Genomic DNA, 19,340 nt, shown 5'->3' on the forward strand with positions numbered 1-19,340 from the left:
TTTATTTTTAAACGACATTATTTTTTATAAAAAAAATATTAATTTGGTTTCTTTATTTTAATTTTAACAAATATTCTTTTTTTAGAAAAAATCCAGCAGTTGATGCTGCTAATTAAAATTAGTTTAAATGATAGAAACAAATATATGTTTGTTTAATCATCAATGATTTCAGAACTAAGAATAGCACGAAAAGGTTTTGAAATTGTTGATATGCGGTTAAAACTGAAAAATTACATAATTTTTCAAATGCAAATAATAAGAAATTAAAAGACTAATGTAAAGAAATTAAATGGCTAAAATCGAATTCGAACGTTTCGATTCGAATAATTAACTCTTATTAGCCATTTAATTTAATTAATTTTTTCGATTTATTCAATTTTGAAAGTCATTGTGTTATACCTTTTACAATTTAATTAAAAGACTGTAATAAAGAAAATCACAAATCAAACTTTTGATTTGATAAACAGACAATAAAGTAATATTTTGCCATATAAAAGGTACAAGTTTGCAAATCTTCCTTCCTATTGTAAATAAAGTTCGTGGAATTTTTTTCTAATAAAAGATTCAATTCTGATTTTATTAAAGGCACACGTCTATTCAGAAGACAAAGACATTCTGTTACAGACGTGTATAGCATTATTTCCACATAAAAGGAATGTGAGTCAACAGTATTAAATCCCCGAAAGCAATTAATTCGTGCGATAACGAATCATCCTTTATATTGTACTGTACAAAAGCATAATGGAATTCCTCCTCAAGGAAAGTTCAGGCGTTTCCGATTTTCACGGAATCGCACGTCTTGCGAATCGGGATTTTATCTACAACGAATCATGACGACGAATGGATCATCGACAATCGTCCCCCACCGACTAGGCGGTTTTAATGGGCCCAACAAGTAGTGGAGAAGCTTAGTCGATTGGCGTCCAACTCGCGAGTAGGCGATTAGTACTGGTTTTGGACTCACTCGTGATACAAACAACTCGACTTCGAGTGTCGACTCGAGACGAGACGGACTGACGTAGGTGGAATTACCAGCACGACGTTCTCCAACAGAGTACTCTGTCCGAAGCGTAAACTGACGAGAACCATCGGAGCGAAACGAAAGAAAAATTCCTGACTCGCTCCGACCGATGAAGGAGAGAAAAAGAGGAAAGAAGAATAGTTAGCGCAATTTCGAGATTGAGTGGCAAATAGATACATACTGATACCACAAATAAACATGACGTCCATCAGCTTCCTCGTCCTTTTACTCGCTCTATCAACAATCGATGCACGTAAGTAGACGTTGTCATCGGCTAGGCTTTCTCATCTGAAAAAAAGATACGAATCAAATTCTTCTAGGTATTCTCATAATAAAATTTTAATAATAAATTTTTTTAAACTAAATTTTTAATAAATTCGAGCATATTATTTTATATATTAAATACAATTCATATATCTAATGTCAAATAATTTATCTAATTCTCGTGTACATTTATATAGCATTTTTCGTAAATATCCAATTTAAAATACTCCAAGTTATTTCGAAACATCTACTTGCAAACTGATGTGTCAGATTGATTCAAAACTTCGACAAAGTCTAAAAATCGTGTGTTTAGAAAATTACTACTTAAAAAATTAATTTCATTGAATGAATATTACGAATGATATCATTGCTGCTTATCATTACAGAAAGTCAATGCTCAGAGGGAAGTGCCAATTGTATTAATATTCGCGATTGTCCGGCTATCGTAGAAATTTTAAGAGGTCCAAGGCCGCTTTCGGCAGAGGTACTGCAAACCCTCAGAAACTCGCAATGTGGCTACCAGGGCAACGACCCAATGGTTTGCTGTCCAGGCCAGGTAATTATTCTAAAGAAAACTAACCAGTCATCGAAATCAAATTGAATAAAATTAAATAATAAAATTAAATAAAATTAAATAAAATTAAATAGTACGTAACAATTTAATCTCAGTTGAATTAAATTTAGTATAATATTTTGAAATTTATTTAAAAATTAAGTAAAAATAAACTAAAGGTAAATTTTAATTAAAAACATAATTGCTAGAGAATTGTACATCTTTCGCGAATAAATTAGTATAGCAATTTTGTATGAATGTGTGATTTTTATTTTTCTATTTGTCTTCAATTTCTGTTTTTTTTTAAGTAAATAAAGTTTAAGTAAATAAAGATTATTAATTTATAAGAGACCATTAATATTTATCAAGTGAGTTAATGTTTTTTTATCATTTTCATATATCAAATTGTATATATTACACGTCACTGTCTCGTTGTTTGTATGTAACAAGGATGCATCGTTGCGACCGTTTAGTCTTCTAAAATAACGTTGAAACAGGTTTCTGCGATCTCGGCTTTATGTCTTATCCTGATCTTGTTGTACTAGTAATATCGATTGAAGCTTCATTCGTTAAAATCTGAAATTGGTAAAATGTTTGATTAGAATAATGTACAACAATAAATAAGAGTAAATTCTGCAGCAATTAAAATTATTTTAATTTGATGACTGATTTTCCAAAGATAATAACAAATTATAAAGATATTTCTACTTTTAATGCCTTTATTCTTATAATTTTTTTGTAAAAATATTATTTTAATTAATAAAGCAACGGTAAAATTTCTCCTAAATTGTAACTGTATATTTAAAAATTTTTTTGTTAAATTTCCATTTTCTTATGCAAAAGTAAATTAAATTTAAGTGTTGCTTTTCGTTTTTTCTCAAGTTAAATATTAAATATTCAACAGACATCAACGACGCCAACGACGACGACGACAGAAGAATCAAATGTCGTTCCACCTCCACCAGATGTGACAGATCATCCAAATATGCGTCTATTGGATCATCAAATATGCGGAACTGCCAATCAGCGGAGGGTGATCAACGGCAACAAAACTGCAGTTTTCCAGTATCCGTGGATGGCGTTAATCGCTTACGACACTGGAAAACCGAATCCGGAATTTCGCTGTGGTGGCACGATTATCACTAAACGCTATATCCTTACCGCCGCTCATTGCGTCACGTTCCTTCCATCTGGTAAGGAAAATTCACGTAGCGTTTTAAACGGGACAAAAGTTGGAATATTTTAAATCTTTTTAGAAAAAGAAAAAAAAAACTAAAATTTAGATTTAAAATATATTTAAGAAGGTACATCGTTCTTAGTCAAGTCTTTATCTTTTGTAATTGGTCTAGATTTATATGACTTGTTATTATTCTCCAGGTCTTAGATTGATAGGTGCGAGGGTAGGAGATCACGATATAAGCAAGGAACGTGACTGCGATACAAATGACGAAGGGCTCGAGTTGGATTGCGCTGAGAGATATCAGGATTTCGCCCTAGAGAGCTTCCATGTCCATCCGGATTACTCAAGATCGAAACTACAAAATGATATCGCGCTTATCAGGTTGAACGGTTCCATAGACTTTAGGCCTCGAAATGTCAGGCCCATTTGTCTACCCTTCGGTACTGGAGCGACGTTAGTGCATAGAAAGGTGAGAAGGCTTAATATTCTTTTCTTCAGGAAGCAATAAAAAGAAAGATTCTCGTTACATTTATTTTATTTAAAAGTATTAAAATCCACTATCCATTTGATAATAATTTGAAAAAGTTATCTCTAATTAACATTTTTATTCTCTCACTCTCTCTCTCTCTCTCTCTCTCTCTCTCTCTCTCTCTCTCTCACACTTTCTCTTTCTCAAATAGAAATATTTCATTAATCATGTTTTTTCGAATTAATTCCTCAACACGCTATTGAATTTTCCCCAAAAACTCTCTATCGCTTCTAAAACATTTTATTAAAAGATCTATCTTCTGTTTTTCACAAAAATAATTTATTTCTATGTTAAAATTTTATTTTAATCAGGCCGTGGTGACCGGCTGGGGTGCGACGGAGTTGGGTACACGCAGCTTCGACCTTCTGCAGGCGAAATTACCGGTTGTGACCAACGAGCAATGCAAAGAGGTGTACAAGAGAACCACGGAGATCTGGTACAAGCAGATATGTGCCGGCGGCCGGGACAACGTGGATTCTTGTTTGGGAGACAGTGGTGGACCTCTACAAGCACCCGGTTTATACCGGGGGGTAACACGCACCATTCAATATGGCGTGGTCAGTTATGGACTGAAACACTGTGGTACCGAGGGCTATCCCGGAGTCTACACCAGAGTCTCCTACTACGTGAACTGGATCCTAGACACGTTAAGAGATTAAAATCGAAATGCAAGTCTTTCATAATATTTTTGACACATTGTGTTCGCGGACGTAATAATTCAAAAAATCGCGATGAGAACGAGAACGTAAATTTCTCTAGGCGTTTTTGATAAATAGGTGGAATTGATCATAGAATTGATTTCGAAAGATCGATTGCGACAAAACAAGTGCGATCGAAAAGAGTAACTTCGATTGTTGTAGGTAGTTTAATACATTAAACGGTGATTTATGAGAGAACTCACTTTTTAGCGTGTATTTATAATTAATGAAAATAATTATTGTTAATTTTTTAAAGAATTTTTTTGAAGATTTTTTTAAAGATAAAGATCTTTTTATTAGAACAGTGTATCGTGTCGTCAGAATTTTATCCCATTAGAGATCTCTTGAAATTGCGACTGCAATTAGATTTAATTATGTTAGCTTATCGAATATAAGATAAGCGTGTAATATCTTCGATGAGAAAAAAAAGGGAGAGAGAGAGAGAGAGACGAATTTTTCCTGATTATTAATGAGAGTAATAAATTTTTGTGCTACAATGATACGTGATTATGATTTATATGTTAACATATCATGTTTTTATGCTTTATAATGTAATCGATAAACAGTTTTTTTTATAAAAATGTGTTGTTTATTCCCTAAATTCCAGAAGATGTATTTCTGCCATTCGCGATAATAAGAAATTTTTCGGAATTATCGATATTCAAATGATTCCTTCGATCGTCTTAGAATTGCACTTTCTTGAGAAATGTCAAAATGTTAAAAGCTTAATTACAGATTACTTTTATAAATACTTCTTATTAATAAGAAAGTATCAGAAAGAAATGTAATTGAAAGACATAACAAATTTAAATAGAGCTAAAAAAACTTGGTCTTTAGACAATTTTAAACTGAACTTTGATCGAAATTTACCTAATTAGCGTATCTAGTTGGCGTAATTACACTTATCCGATTGCAATTATATAATCTAGGAATCTGATGTTCAAGATAATTTGGCGATAATTAGAATTATCAGTTTGAGCGTTCCTCAGCAGTGACGTCATCACTGCGAGATCGTTCATCGCTGCTGGAGGATTTCTCGTTGCAATCCTCGATCAATTCTGCCGTTTCGTTGATCGATACTTTCAGCGGGCCGCGATCAGCCTTCCTCTTCGATGCCGAGGTTTCTGACTTAATTGCCGACTTGTCGGAGGAATCGCGTGATGATTTCGACGATGACTGGCTCGAGATCAGAGTGCCGGAAGAACTGACTAACGATCCGGAATTCGGTCTAGAATTACTAACAAAGCTCAGATACGAGTCTAAACTGCTTGACGTGGACCTTTTCGGCTGCTGCTGTTGCTGCTTCTTTTTCTTCTTTTTTTTCTTTCGGGTGTGAGTACTCTTCGACAAAGCCTTCTGTTGTGCCTTCTGTTGCGCTTTCAGGAGCGATTGAAAGCTCTGTAAAGTTCACGTAAAAAGCGTAGCTTACACAATATTTTCTTCGATTATATGCCTAAGAATTAATAAAATGCCTAATCTTATTTACTTTACGTAAAGTATATTGACGCGTGAATAAAGCAACAAAATATGTTTTCTCGTAGCAAAGAAGATAATATCATAGACAAATATTTAGCTTTTCCTTGAGAAAGTGACATTATGTAATATGTATATGCACGACGACGTACGCATAGAATTAAAAATACCTGAGAATGTCGTTCGAAGAGAGTCGGTATTTGCGTTACGCGATCCAGCATCATTTCCATCTGCAGCCGATGACGCTCGGCCTGCTCCCGCGCCTCGTCGCGACGAAGAGACGTCCGTATGTCCAGGTCCCTGTCGTGCTCGTGCCTTGTTTTCGCGACATTCAGATCAATATCCGACCGTGAAAATCGACGGGCGCTCAGATCTACGGATCTAATGCGTACCTCGCGGCCGATCTCAGGGCCCTCCACGCGGGCTTCCGGCCGATCAACGACTCCCTGATCTTCAACATCTGTTCTCGCCGCTTCTCGTCCATCCGTTCCCGTATGTCGCGCTCCAGTTTCTCTCTGCGACGAGTTTTCGATCGTCATTTACGCGCGTGAATTTCCCTCTAATTAAAGATTAAATTATCCTCTGCCGTATTTGGAAAAAGTTAAAAGTTAGGACTCGAAATAAAATCCCACTAATCGACAACGAACGACATTCTCTCTAGTTTCTCGTAAATCGTAGAAAGTATTTTTAAAGTTTGATTGTAATCTGACTTTTTTTTACAACTCAGAACAATTTATTTTCTTCTTCGAATGATCTTCTTCTAGCATTCTTGAAAAATCAATTTTTCAAAAATATAAATAAAAGATTCTGAAATGCCCAGTATCTTTTTTATTGAAGGCCATACCGTGAGGCCTGACATCTCAGAATCGCAGCCAGGTTGTTCCCACGGGAGGACAACATGGACGTCATCGCGGACCTGGCTCTGTCGGATGTCGTCGCCGGGGTGATGGACTCGTCCTCATCCTTGTCAGGTGCCACGTCCTCTAAGTGTGCACATGCGGACTTCACACGTTCACGCCTGGCCATCGATGGCGGCAAGGAAGAAGACTTCAGCATCTCGGCGGCTCTCACTCTTTTCCTTAGCTGTCTAGAATTGCGCGCGTGAATCCTTACGCTGAATCTAATTGTTTCTAATCCTCGACTTCAAAAGATTTTTGCTCACTAAATCGCCTATCATTTTCAGATTTCAATAAATGAATCTCTTTGAATTGCAAAACAATTGATAGTCGCTCGTAGTTGCCTTAAAATAATTAAACTAAAATTTAATTTCTTTTAAAATTTTTATCTGTTTGCAAAGACTACCAACACTTCCTCCAGACGTTGAAAAGAGTAATTTAATTTTATTGTTTCAGGAAAGAAATGCTAATGTGGAGTGGTGCTAATGTGCATTAAATGCGCACCAAGATAAAGGGCGTGTAAATTTTTTTTAAAAATGGAAAGTGTAAAAATTGCGACGATTAACGGTAAGGCTGACCTATAATATTCATCCTCGAGCATACGGTCGTAAACCTCGGTGCCGAACAGGTTTCGCGGCACCGGCTTGGCCTTGAAACGCGAAGAACTGCTCTTGCTCGAACAGAGCTCAGGACTGGACCTCGCCATGGATCGCCAAGCACGACGGTCGCACTCCAGCTTGAAAGGTCGCACCTGCGACAGCAGATTCAGCATGCTCTCCTCACGCACGATACGACTTCTGGAAACCGGAAACATGAAGACATTAATTACAAACGTTCTCGTTTTTAGATCTCCAAATAGTGGAGATGGAATGGATTATAAATCTGCGACAGAAACTTAACCGCTTAAGAAATAAAAATAAGAAGAATAAAACGAGATATGAAATAAAGGAGTAAAATCTTCAAAGTTAGGAAGATGTTGAAACCAGAAAATTAAAAGAGGTGATGTTACGCTGTCTGTAAAGACGAAAGCGTTACGTGGCCGACCTTTCCTCTTTCTCGGCCATCAACTTGTCATATAGTGGTATTTTGGACGTGATCGGAATCGGTCTGATTCGCCGTTTTTTCGAAGGACTTTTCTTTCCGTTATCTTCATTCGCATGCTCGACCGTCTCCACTTCCGTCATATACTTTTCCGCCTCTTCCCTGAAACAGAGCAAGAAGTGTTCTGCATTTATTTATTTACATAGATATATAAACAGGAAACAAACAATATAGAATATAATAAAATAGAAAAAAAATATAATGCGACGTAAAAATAATTTTACACAGCTTTTAGAAATTTTTGCTGTTTAATATATTCACCTCAGAGTGAAACTGAACGGCTTGGGCACCGTTGGGTGCCAGTCTTTTGAACTATTCGGCGGTAAACTCTTTGTCTCGATGCTGTCCTCGCCATCGCTGTTCGCGCTATCGTCGCTCTTCGACTCACTCCACGTGGTCCAGCTCTTGTTGGCCGCGAGTATTTCTTTATTACGCATTGTCTTCGCCTCTTTGTCCTTGCCTCTACATCTGAAATTGACATTAGAATGTTTATCAGTCGCTCTCTTCCTTTACCAATTCGATTGACAATAACTTTCCATCAGCAATTTAGCATCTAATTTAGCATCTTTTCTTAATAATCTGAGATTTCAAGACTATTGTTTTTCTGCATTTTATAAAAAAAAATCTCAAAAAGTTTTTCGTATATTTATGAAAATTTAATAACCAATTTTTCCATCGTAGAAATTTTTTTACTGAAGGACTATCGACTTTACCATCTGTTATAATTATCCTAAAATTTCCAATTAAAAAATCGATACTTTCAAATCCTCAAGTTGCCGATGGAGAATTAATGTATCACCTGTATGTCAGCAGATCCTGATCCTCGGCGAGACCAGCGAAACTGCCAGACGGGAACAATATCGGGCTGCTGGTCCTGGATTCCTCGAGGTAGCATTTTTTACCGTTCAATGTGAGATCGCTGATGAGATCATCCGATTTAGCATCTTTCAATTTCGGACCTTCGTTTCTCGCGATTGACAATCGCGAGGGCGGTTTGTCCGCATCGTCCAACGAGTTCCTCAGATTCTGCAGGAGCAACCGTTGCTTCCTTCTCAAGTACTCGACTTTCTGCCTGAATTGCTCATTCGACAGGTGATGCACCTGTCCGTAGTCCGGTATGCTCTTCAGGAATTCGAGAAAATTTTCTAGAGTATCACGTGGACTCGACGACTCTGAATTCTCAGCGGCAGTTGGTTCACCCTCGGCAAAGTTGATCTTCTTTATTTTTTCTGATCTTCGGCTTCCGGATGATAGCTGAGGACGTTCGTAGGAAGGGGTTGGTTGACGGCTGCAAGGATCCACAGGCGTCTTCACGCATGAATGAAAGAAGGACGTGCCTCTGTGCTCCGTCATGGTACGCTGATGTGATATAAAATTATATTAAATTAATGATATGTTAAATAATGTAAAATTTAAATTATGTACCATAGAATAAAATATGTTTTGAATATTATAGCGTTTCAGCGCTTTATTTAAGATGGTACGCGGCACACAGTAGTGATAGAAGCAAAAGACAATATAATTGAAAAATAATTGCATCAAATATCTACTTGTTATTAATTGATAAATAATGTGCTGAAACTGAATTTAATTTACATATATTTATATTTATCTATTTTAAATACATTGAAATTTCTTCGTGTATTCAGAACATATTTGTCACCCTGTGTGTTTCAATCGTCATCAGAATTAAGAGACATTTTTCCCAAGACGTCCGTTTCGCAGTCAATAAAGGTCAGAAGATTTCTCCCAGTTCTTCGTGGAATTTCTCGCTAATCACATTTATTCCCCGAGAGATCGAGCCAAACGTGATTGCAGATAGATTTTGAAGTTGGGGATCAGGTCTCGAATAGATCCGAATCTCAAAACCACGATACGAATGGCGTGTCGACTGCTTGGGCAGTCGTTACTATATCTGTCGACCTGTTCGGGGAGGATCAATGCGACCTGGCCCGGCGTCATCGTCGCCATGGTGAAGCCTACGAGGAAGTGCTAACGCCCCGCGACCAGTCCCTATAGAAATAAATGGCGCGCATAATAACCCGATCGATTCGTTATAGAATACGAAAGGAACGTCGACCCCTCTAATTGTTGACTCGTTCGTAAATCTTAGAATAGCGTGCGGGTTGTGATGAAATTTCGACGGCTTCGGTGAACCCTGGCGGAAATAAAAATCGGAGCGAAGTGTAGCACAACAGAGGCATAAAAGTGCCAGCAAAGTTTTTAATATCTATTTCTGTTACCTTGTACAGAAAGAAAATTAGTCTTAAATCAAAGTAAATATTCTAATATATAAGCAAGAATATTATGATATAATATTTTCTTAGAAAATTTGAATCTTGATTTATGTGATTGAATTTATATTTCTTTTTGCTCAACTCAAGATTAAAAATCTTCTATATGAAAATTATAATATTCTTGCTTATATATGAGAATATCTGTCTTGATTTTTAGATAAATATTTTTTTTCTAATTTTTTTTTTATTTTTTTCTGAATAAACTTTAATCACAATTTAATTTAATTTTTATCATCTTTTAATTTTAATTTTAAAAATTAGGAAAAGATGAAAAATAAATTAAACCGAGATTAATAGAAATGAATATAAGAAGCGTAAATTAGAACTCCAAAACAAGTGTTTTAAAAATGAATTCTTTTTTATTCTGATGTTCCAATTTACATTTCTCTTTCGTTCCAATTTACATTTTCAGAAAAGTTATACGTTCAAATCCTTGCAATTACATCGAATATAAAGAATAATATATAAAAGAATATTTACATTATATGAATAAGATTATGTAAAGATAAATAAATATTTAAATTGAAATAAATTCTTTTTGGGATTATTTCATCTCGATTAATCAAATCCCAAACATTTAAATATTTATCCTTTATAAATATATATGAATGAAATGCATATGTTTTTTTATAAACAGAATAAATATGATTTTTTTGTCGAAATTAAAAATTATGGGAATTATAAATTGCATATAATCTATAGAATATATAATTAATAATATTAGTAAGTATTATTAATATATAATATATAATATTAATATACAATTAATAATAATAATTAATTTAATATTATCATTTAATATTATAATTATAACAATAAAATTAAAATACCAATGATGAGATAATGAGAGAAAGAATTATCAGGATGGGCAATTAATCGATTTACAGTTTGTGTATTTCATGAAATTCAGAATATAATTTTTGTCTCTATCGGCCTCGCGCGCGCATCTACAGCTGTTTTGATGCGAAGCAGCCTGATCCGGTGAAAAATGGCGGCTCTCAATATGGTATCAACGTGTCGGTTAATTTTCGCGTCGTTTTCGCGAAAATATGAGCGTATCGTCACCGGTGTGACTGCAGTTACAAAAAGGAGATATTCGGCTACTGTAGAGAATGAAGAAACCTATGACATCGTCGTCGCCGGAGGCGGCATGGTTGGCATGACATTGGCATGCGCCATAGGTTAGTTTTTCTTGTTGATTTTATTATTTAATTGTAAGAAAGAGGAAAGAAATATTTATTTAAGAAAAAAGGAAATTAATTCTTTTTGGAGATCTTTGAGAAATTTGTTTAAGAAATTCTTATTTAAAAAGAAGGATATTAATTCTTAAGTTATGAGTAATTATTTGGCAAAACTTTTTAAATTTGTAATTGTCCTGTTTAATTAGACTTCTCCAATGATATTTTGTTCAATTTCTTTGCCTTTTTTTCATTTTAGCAAACAACCGAATATTGGCGAATAAAAAGATCTTACTTTTGGAGGGTAACACTAAACAAGAATATACACCAAAGGAACAATATTCTAATCGAGTTGTTGCATTGAATCAACAAACTCGAACTTTGTTGTCTAGTATAGGAGCATGGAAACACATAGAGGCAGTTCGCTGTTCTCCAATACGAAAAATGCAGGTGAATCTTTATTTTCAGGCTTTCCTACTTTAAGATTAATTAAATTAAGCCTACAAAAAATATATCAATAGTACAAAGATAGTTTTTTCTAATAATTCATATCCTCATAAATTATAGCTAATAATAATCAATTACAATGGAATCAATTATAGTTAAAATAACATGAAATTTTTAATCAAATTTTTTATCTTAATTTTTGTTATCTCTCTTATATTTTATTTTATTTACGAAATTGAAGATTCTCTGATGCTTAAGTGTAATTTTTTTAAATAGGTGTGGGAAGCATGTTCAGATGCTATGATAACATTCAATGAGGATAATTTGTACAAAGAATTAGCCTATATTGTTGAAAATGACCTGTTATTACATGCAGTCAACAAGCAGCTCTCTCAAAAGGAAAATGTAACTGTGATTTACAAATCTGCAGTTAGCACTGTAACATTTCCAAAGACATCCGAGGAATTTGTCTCTGTGCAGCTGCAATCTGGAGAACGGTACAAGACCAGATTATTGGTAAGAAACACAAAAAAATGCATTATATTTTATCTAATCTGCAAAGCGGATATACAAATTGTCTTAATTGAAAATTACGTGGTTATATTTGTATCTCTGTTGAATTGTTATTGTTAGGCCGTGACTTATGCTCTTATGCTCTTATGTTTGCATTCTTTCTTTGATTGTTACTTTTTACAGTTTATTTATTTTTGAAATGTTCAATGTTAGAGACTGTAGTTAGATAATATCAATGTAAATGCATCGATGTGTCTAAATCTTTGGCGATACTTTCCACTTTGTCGATCAAACTATCCAGTCTCGTGCTGACATTGTACGAGCATCTTTTTAACTCAGCTGCCAGTTCTTTTAACTGCTGGTTACTCTCGTTGCTGTACATCCTGCTGAGCCTCGTATGACTTGACTCCGCTGTGGTGGCGTTCGCAGATGGTGCACCACCTCTAAACGTCGCTCGTCGTGTTTTCCTCTCGCTGACTAGACGATAAATCGCCCGGATGAGATCTCGCGGTAGACGTCTTTCGCGTGGATCATTCGGCCGAATGTGCAGTGCGCAGTGATATGGTGGGTGTAATAGCAGAGCACCTCGCCTGCACGCACGTATTATTCTACATGCCGGAGCGCAGTCCAGAAGTTTGGAAAATAGCATGTTCTCGAGATGAGCCACCAACTCGGCACGACGCACCAGTCGATCGAGGCCGGCGCATCTGCGAAGCTCCTGGATATCCGACACGGCCAGACCAACCATCAGATTCGTTAGGATCACCGTCACCAAAATGACGAAACTGAGAAGCATCAGGTGAGCCGTACCTGGATACTTCACTGGCGCTGCTTCATCAAAGAAGATATCTTCGAACTCGAGCTCCCCCGACATCATGATCACTGTCTTGAGTAGGCTGACTAACGGATTGGCGAAAGACTTGTAATTCTTGTACAGTACGCTGAAGCCGAGGGAGAAACCAATTATGAGGCAAACGTAGGCCGCGAGAAACTTGAAGAAGTTGATAGACACCTGGGTGAACATCTGTACATAGATGCCAAACATTGGAAAGCGACCGACTACTATCATTAATTCGATCCAAGCGAGCAGTATACCCAGGGCGGCGACATGATGTTGCCAAGTTCTTGCCGACGGAATCAGAATGATGCCAGATGCCAGGATTACGCTCCACTGCAACCAGTTTTCCCAGCGTCTGGCGTAGGAGCAGATACCGTGGGCGATTTGGAAGATTTCCTTGGATGCAAGCATGCAGGTGAAGCCCAGCACTGGCCAGAGAAGAATGCTGCTGAGTTGTTCCATGCGCCATAGAAATGTCGCTCCGACGTAGCCCGTGAAGAGGGCAACAAAAATTGAATGAAACATCAGACTGAGCAGAAAAAACTTGCGGATACGGAGCCATTTGAGATAGAGAAAGCTTTCGCACAACGGATGTTTTAGCACGTGGCCTTGACCGACTTCCACTAGGCAGAGTATCAAATCCGTTTCGCCGCGACCGCCCGTTACCAATGGCCGAAAATCCAGTCGCAGTTCGCAGTCTACATCGCCAAGTTCGTGATCGTGCAGCGAGATCGCCTGGTCGAAACGCGCTACGAAACGCGGTAATACGTCTGGAGTACGACGTATGATAAAGCTGAGAGCGGTAATGCCACCCTTGGTGCGCGCCGTCACGTCGGCCCCCTTCGACAGCAGCATCATCACTGTTGGGGAGCTCTCGTTCAGAGCCGCAATATGTAACGGCGTATAACCAAACTTGTCCGCCTTGTTGACTGACGCGCCTGCCTTTTAAACGAAAAACATTTCTATTACCTCAGTGCGGTTACTCTTTAATTATTTAAGCTTTAATTTTTTACTTATGAACCTGTATTAAAGTCTTCACTAGTTCGCTGCTTCTCAAGGCCTTCGCGACTGCAGCATGCAGAGGCGTTCGTCCATCGTCATCCTCTGCGTTCACCTTAGCACCGGCGTTTATTAATGCATCTAACGTTTCTACGGATTGAGCAAGCGCTGCCAGATGCATCGCTGTCTGACCACGCGAGTTCTTTGCATCCCAGGTCGCACCAGCATTTAACAACAATTTAGTGCACTCCTCACTGCCTTCCTCTGCTGCCAGATGCAACGGTGTCGATCTCGCGACTCCCAGTTGCACTCTCACATCAGCTCCGTGACTCAATAGCAACTTGGTGCTACGCACGTTGCCTAAGCTAGCCGCTACGTGTAGAGGTGTCTCTGTGTAAACCTGCATAACGAATCGTGTTAATTCACAGAAAGAATTGTCATACAAATCTCGAAGAGACTTGTATCACTTTGGTGAGGAAATAATTCCCGATCGATAGAATCGACATTGTTCATTACGTTCAGACTGTTCATGATTTTTTTGTCGCGTGTAATTATCGCGATAAAATTTAACTTTGAAGATTTATGTTTAGGCATCACTTCCCCATCAAATTCGTGCTTGAATTGGTCGTGGTGAAGGAGCACCTGTGGATTATTGGGACAAGCACCTGCTTGCAGTAGAATTTCCACGCAATCCTCGGCATTGTTTAACACGGCGTAATGAAGCGGACTCCTGCCAGACAATCCGGCATCCACGTCCGCGCCCGACTTGATTAGACATTTGACGGTAGCGACGCAACCCACCGCCGCGGCGCAATGCAACGGGGTGCATTTCTTTCCCAGGTCCCACTCACGTGGATTAGCACCATGTTTCAGCAACTCCTCCACCAGCTTCACACACGCAGCATAAGCTGCCAGATGTAACGGTGTCCTATACAAAAGTTTTTTAAAAATTAATTGAAACTTCAAGTTCGATTGGTCAGTCCTAGTCAAAGAATCATCTTATTAACTATGATAAAATTAAACAATTTAGGATTATCGAAAAATTTAAGGAAGTAATACTGAATGATAATGTCTATCTATCGCTATATAGTTATATACCTTCCATCGATGTCTCTCGTGGAAACCGGTATGCCTTTGTCCAGTAAAGCTTTCACAACTTCTACGTGACCCAACCAGCTAGAAATCAGCAGACACGTTTCCGGCCATCCTGCGAGTAATTGACCCGGACTCGCGGCAGCCGCTGCTCCGTTTTCACTGTCTAGTAGAGCTTTTCGCATAAATCTGTACGAAGTTTGTTCTTAATTCTCACTTTTATTTTATGAAAGATTAAATTTCAACTATTGTTGTTTATTACCCGTTCGCGAAAGTAGACAACGAAATCTTACGATGCCTGCAATCCGCAATTTCGTTGAGAGTCAAGGATTGGAATTCCTCCAGAGTCTTTTGCAGAGCATCGCCCTGAAGAGAAGAGATAAGAGAAAAAGCGGCTTCGCCCCCTGGGAGATTCAATAACGCCCCTTCGACTTCTTCCCTACTCCAGGGTTGCTCCTGCGTCATCGGCGCTACTTGCATGTGACAGATGACAGAATCCGAGCTATCCTCGGAAGAGATGCTGTTACCATCTATCTCGTTCATCCAAATGTCCTCGCGCTCTTCCTAAATTTGATACACGAGCTTCAAGAAAAAAATCCAAGAAGATGATCGACAATCGATAGCCTCACTGACCTTATTTCTTACAATGGACGGCATTCCATTGTTGGTAGTTTCGATCCTCGGCGCTTCTCGCGTTAGATGACTGCCGGAGAATCTTGCGAAAAAGTTCCTTTTACTGAGAATCGACATGGTCATGTCCTCTTTTGGACTCTTAAACAAATTACCCAAGTCAAATAAAACTACTGGCAGTATAATCGCAAAAAGAATTCGTGCAAAATTTCATCTCCTGATCAGCTTGAGGCTTGTGGGTCTACGCACTGATAACAGCTACACGTAACTCCATGCACAATGATAATTTGTTAAAAAAATACGGCGATGATTTGACAACCAAGCGCTAACATTACCAAGATTGTAATTAATGATGGTAAACATCGTCACTAAATCGTCACTAAATCTTCTAGAATAGATAATTTCTTAACGTGCACCCATCGCTCTTGCTCGCTCTTGCTCGCTAATACTGAGCACTTAGTCGACTATTCCGACTCTCTGTGTATCTCAGGATACCCACACGTGTTTATAAAACACCGTTATATATTTAGCTTCTATTAATCTCTCGCTGTTCTCCCTCGCTCATCGCACAATTCCGGCGTGTTTCCGCGATGAAGAAAAAGGAAAAATCCCCGACCGCAAACTATCTCTCTGTCCTACTGTCCCTTTCCGGCAATGCCGGAAATGATTGTCTTATCAACCAGTTTCAGTCATTCTACATGCGAAAATAAAATTTAGTAGAATTCAGTCGATGTGTCAATAATGCTGTTCTATGGAATAGTCATCCTGGCGCGATCTTCTTTCTGCCTTCTAATTATATATTTTTTTAATTAATTGAAAATTAATTGAAAAATTCGGATAACACAATACTAAAAGCGATTTCTATTTCCATTTCTGAAAATTTAAAGGAAAATTTAAAGAAAAATGCGAAGAGTTTGAAAATAATAAATGATGATTAGCATTATGTGTTAGTAATAAGGATAATAATATATTTCAAAAAACATTTATTTTCTCATCTATGGCGATTCTCAAAAAATGTTACGAATAAATTGAGGCAAATAGATACAATGATTAAGCGTGATAAATTTTATTTGTTGATGAAATTTGTTTTGTTAGATAAATACAAAGTTTTATGTATGTTTTCTAAAATATCCCGTTCTTATATCAGAATGTAAGTCGCACTTTTTGCGGATGATATTGCGAATTTGTGTATAAACGAAGTAGCGTTTATGATTAGAAACGAGTATGAGATGTTAACCATCCGCAGCGCAGACGATCTCCGACATCATCGCTGAAATCTGGAACAGAAACTGACGTTATTTTTGTACACGTTTGTAAATCTTCGGCGCGCTCGTCTGTCGCAACCGTCGTATTATACGCACCATCCTCATACTAATCCAATAATCCTCGTAACGCTTATAACTTTTCTTTTAGGATGTAGTTACCGTCAGGCGTAACAAGTCAAAGTAAATAAAGTATCTTTTGATGTGTTCCAGGTGGGCGCCGACGGCGTTAACTCGCTGGTGAGAAAGGCTTTGGGGGTGATTTATGTAAACTGGCCGTATGATCAGTTGGGCATCGTCGCAACTCTCAAATTATCCGAGGTGATATTTTTCTTCGAAAAATACGTAATGTAATACTGGCATATAACGGAAATAAGAGACACGTTTTCACGTTTAAGAAAATATCTAGCAACATCTGTGAATTGTTAAATTATAACACTTGTTAATATAACACTTGTTGATTTCAGCCCACGGAGAACGTCGTTGCTTGGCAGAGATTTCTTCCGACAGGACCCATCGCACTACTTCCGGTGATTTGAATTTTATTATTTATTCTTCTTCGTTTCTTTATGTAAAATTGGAGAGTGTTTGCAGATTTTAGAATGCTTAAAAAGAACGATGAAGCTACATTTAAATCAATGAAATGAAATCTAAAAACATCAATTCGTGTTATTTTCAGTATCTTTCTAAAAAATTAATAAGATTTAAAAAACGGACATCAAAAATGTAAAACGTAATGTTGTACAATGTACGTACAATGTTTAAAGCAACAAATTGAATATTTTAATAAGCTAATTTAATTTATTCGAATGAAAAATGAGGATCGACAGATTGATTCAATAATTTTATTTTCCAGCTGACAGATTCTCTCAGTTCGCTCGTGTGGACTGTAACGAATGAGAAGGCGAAGGAATTACTGAAAATTTCGGAGGAGGAATTCGTTGACAAGATAAATAAGGCATTGTGGCAGAGCCATCTGAAGAGCAATATCGTTGAAAGCGGGATGCACGGATTTCATTGGTTGCTTACAAGATTCGGTTTGAACCAACAGTCTATACAAATGCCGCCCTCCATATCAGCGATCGTCGAGGGATCGCGGGCGGCGTTTCCCTTGGGATTCGGTCATGCCTCATCTTACGTCCAGTCGAGCACGGTGCTAGTCGGGTAAGAAAATTCTTGATCTTAAAAGTTGTGTTGCGGAGAACCTGAAAATCCCGTGTGGATCCCAAGTACACCAAAACACAATCTCCAAAAGATAATCATCTCAAGAAAAATTCTATTTGATTCGTACACCGTTTTTAAATTGATTGTTATGCTGAGCTTTCGTTAGAAATAATTTATTGTATGCATATTATGCAATAAGTCTTTTTTTTATCTTCGCGTTTTTAAAGGGATGCCGCGCATCGAGTCCATCCTTTGGCTGGTCAAGGTGTAAATCTAGGTTTCGGCGATGTGACGGATCTGACGAAAATTCTTGCTGAGGCTACTGTGAGTGGCAGTCATCTCAACGATATGTATTACTTACGAAAATATGAAACACTGAGACAACGTCATAACGTGTCGACAATGCTGATCATCGATGGACTTCATCGATTCTATCAACATACCGCGACACCCATCGTACTTGCTAGGAGTTTGGGCTTGCAACTGGTGGATGCTGTTCCGCCACTCAAAGTAATGAGAATATTGTATTAACATATATTTCTTGAAGAAAAAAGTATCTCATATGATCTGAATGTTAATTAAAATTTTTTTTAGAAAATGTTGATACAACAAGCTGAAGGCGAAAGTATCCTTAAACAGTTCAGTGGTTAATGGTAAATTTATGAAGTACTATGTAAATATATATATATATATATATATATATATATATAAAATTGTTATGATATAATTGTATTAAGGATATCTTAGAGAGTAATATAAGTATCTAAAAAGAGCATTATGACGTTCTTAGACATAATTATAATTTGCAATTGTATTCCATATGATTGTTATATAAGTTATATTAATATCAAGACAATGTGATTAATATCAAATAGTGTAATATCAAATAATTACATACATATACAATTGTTTACTAATTATATATATATATATATATATATATATATATATATATATATATAATTGTTAGTTCCTTATTATTTTATATTGAATTTACATTACTATACTTGTAATATATTTTATAATAACATTTTTAATAAATCTTAATGAAATAAATGATTTTTTTCGAATATATTCGTGTAATATATTTTTCTTTATAAAAAGAATAAAAAATATTTTATTATATATATTATTATGTGTCAAAAAAAATATAAAATATTTTAGATAAAATTGTGACTTTAAAACTTGGACATATAAAATAACAA

General features: G+C 36.8%; 4 protein-coding genes and 1 long non-coding RNA gene across 8 annotated transcripts; 2 read left to right on the forward strand and 3 right to left on the reverse strand.

Annotated features, from left to right (window-relative positions):
- The first annotated feature begins 880 nt into the window (after positions 1 to 880).
- LOC105422310 (melanization protease 1-like) lies at positions 881 to 4,826 on the forward strand. The gene is made up of 5 exons (XM_011631644.3): positions 881 to 1,274; positions 1,672 to 1,841; positions 2,743 to 3,031; positions 3,216 to 3,487; positions 3,859 to 4,826. Exons 1-5 carry the CDS (start codon positions 1,220 to 1,222, stop codon positions 4,204 to 4,206), a joined length of 1,134 nt encoding a protein of 377 aa, XP_011629946.2. The 5' UTR covers positions 881 to 1,219; the 3' UTR covers positions 4,207 to 4,826.
- On the reverse strand, positions 3,536 to 9,997 carry LOC105422313 (protein FAM161A). 3 transcript variants are annotated; one of them, XM_089071110.1, is made up of 9 exons: positions 9,414 to 9,997; positions 8,515 to 9,074; positions 7,977 to 8,183; positions 7,659 to 7,817; positions 7,193 to 7,411; positions 6,563 to 6,805; positions 6,111 to 6,233; positions 5,889 to 6,033; positions 3,536 to 5,643 (listed from the first exon to the last, which is right to left on the reverse strand). In XM_089071110.1, the coding sequence occupies exons 2-9, from the start codon at positions 9,066 to 9,068 to the stop codon at positions 5,215 to 5,217; spliced, it is 2,079 nt and encodes a 692-aa protein (XP_088927236.1). In that variant the 5' UTR covers positions 9,069 to 9,074; positions 9,414 to 9,997; the 3' UTR covers positions 3,536 to 5,214. The 3 variants fall into 3 exon arrangements, with proteins under 3 accessions (XP_088927236.1, XP_011629949.2, XP_011629950.2); XM_011631647.2 differs by having other exon boundaries at positions 9,379 to 9,997; XM_011631648.2 differs by having other exon boundaries at positions 9,341 to 9,997.
- Positions 9,998 to 10,966: 969 nt separating this feature from the next.
- Positions 10,967 to 19,207, forward strand: Coq6 (ubiquinone biosynthesis protein COQ6, mitochondrial). Its single transcript, XM_011631650.3, has 8 exons — positions 10,967 to 11,193; positions 11,450 to 11,640; positions 11,914 to 12,153; positions 17,185 to 17,292; positions 17,439 to 17,501; positions 17,828 to 18,135; positions 18,363 to 18,645; positions 18,730 to 19,207. Exons 1-8 carry the CDS (start codon positions 11,001 to 11,003, stop codon positions 18,784 to 18,786), a joined length of 1,443 nt encoding a protein of 480 aa, XP_011629952.2. The 5' UTR covers positions 10,967 to 11,000; the 3' UTR covers positions 18,787 to 19,207.
- On the reverse strand, positions 11,619 to 16,574 carry LOC105422314 (transient receptor potential channel pyrexia-like). 2 transcript variants are annotated; one of them, XM_089071098.1, is made up of 7 exons: positions 16,045 to 16,574; positions 15,713 to 15,850; positions 15,342 to 15,643; positions 15,086 to 15,268; positions 14,630 to 14,915; positions 14,010 to 14,387; positions 11,619 to 13,930 (listed from the first exon to the last, which is right to left on the reverse strand). In XM_089071098.1, exons 2-7 carry the CDS (start codon positions 15,833 to 15,835, stop codon positions 12,383 to 12,385), a joined length of 2,820 nt encoding a protein of 939 aa, XP_088927224.1. In that variant the 5' UTR covers positions 15,836 to 15,850; positions 16,045 to 16,574; the 3' UTR covers positions 11,619 to 12,382. The 2 variants fall into 2 exon arrangements, with proteins under 2 accessions (XP_088927224.1, XP_025072929.2); XM_025217144.2 differs by having other exon boundaries at positions 15,713 to 16,574.
- Positions 16,752 to 17,212, reverse strand: LOC148937720 (uncharacterized). The gene is made up of 2 exons (XR_016138024.1): positions 17,071 to 17,212; positions 16,752 to 16,986 (listed from the first exon to the last, which is right to left on the reverse strand). It is a non-coding gene; the product is annotated as an uncharacterized LOC148937720 (long non-coding RNA).
- Positions 19,208 to 19,340: the final 133 nt, after the last annotated feature.

Source organism: Pogonomyrmex barbatus, unplaced genomic scaffold (assembly GCF_055798465.1).
Source record: "Pogonomyrmex barbatus isolate J1 unplaced genomic scaffold, ASM5579846v1 scaffold11, whole genome shotgun sequence".
NCBI lineage: Eukaryota > Metazoa > Arthropoda > Insecta > Hymenoptera > Formicidae > Pogonomyrmex > Pogonomyrmex barbatus.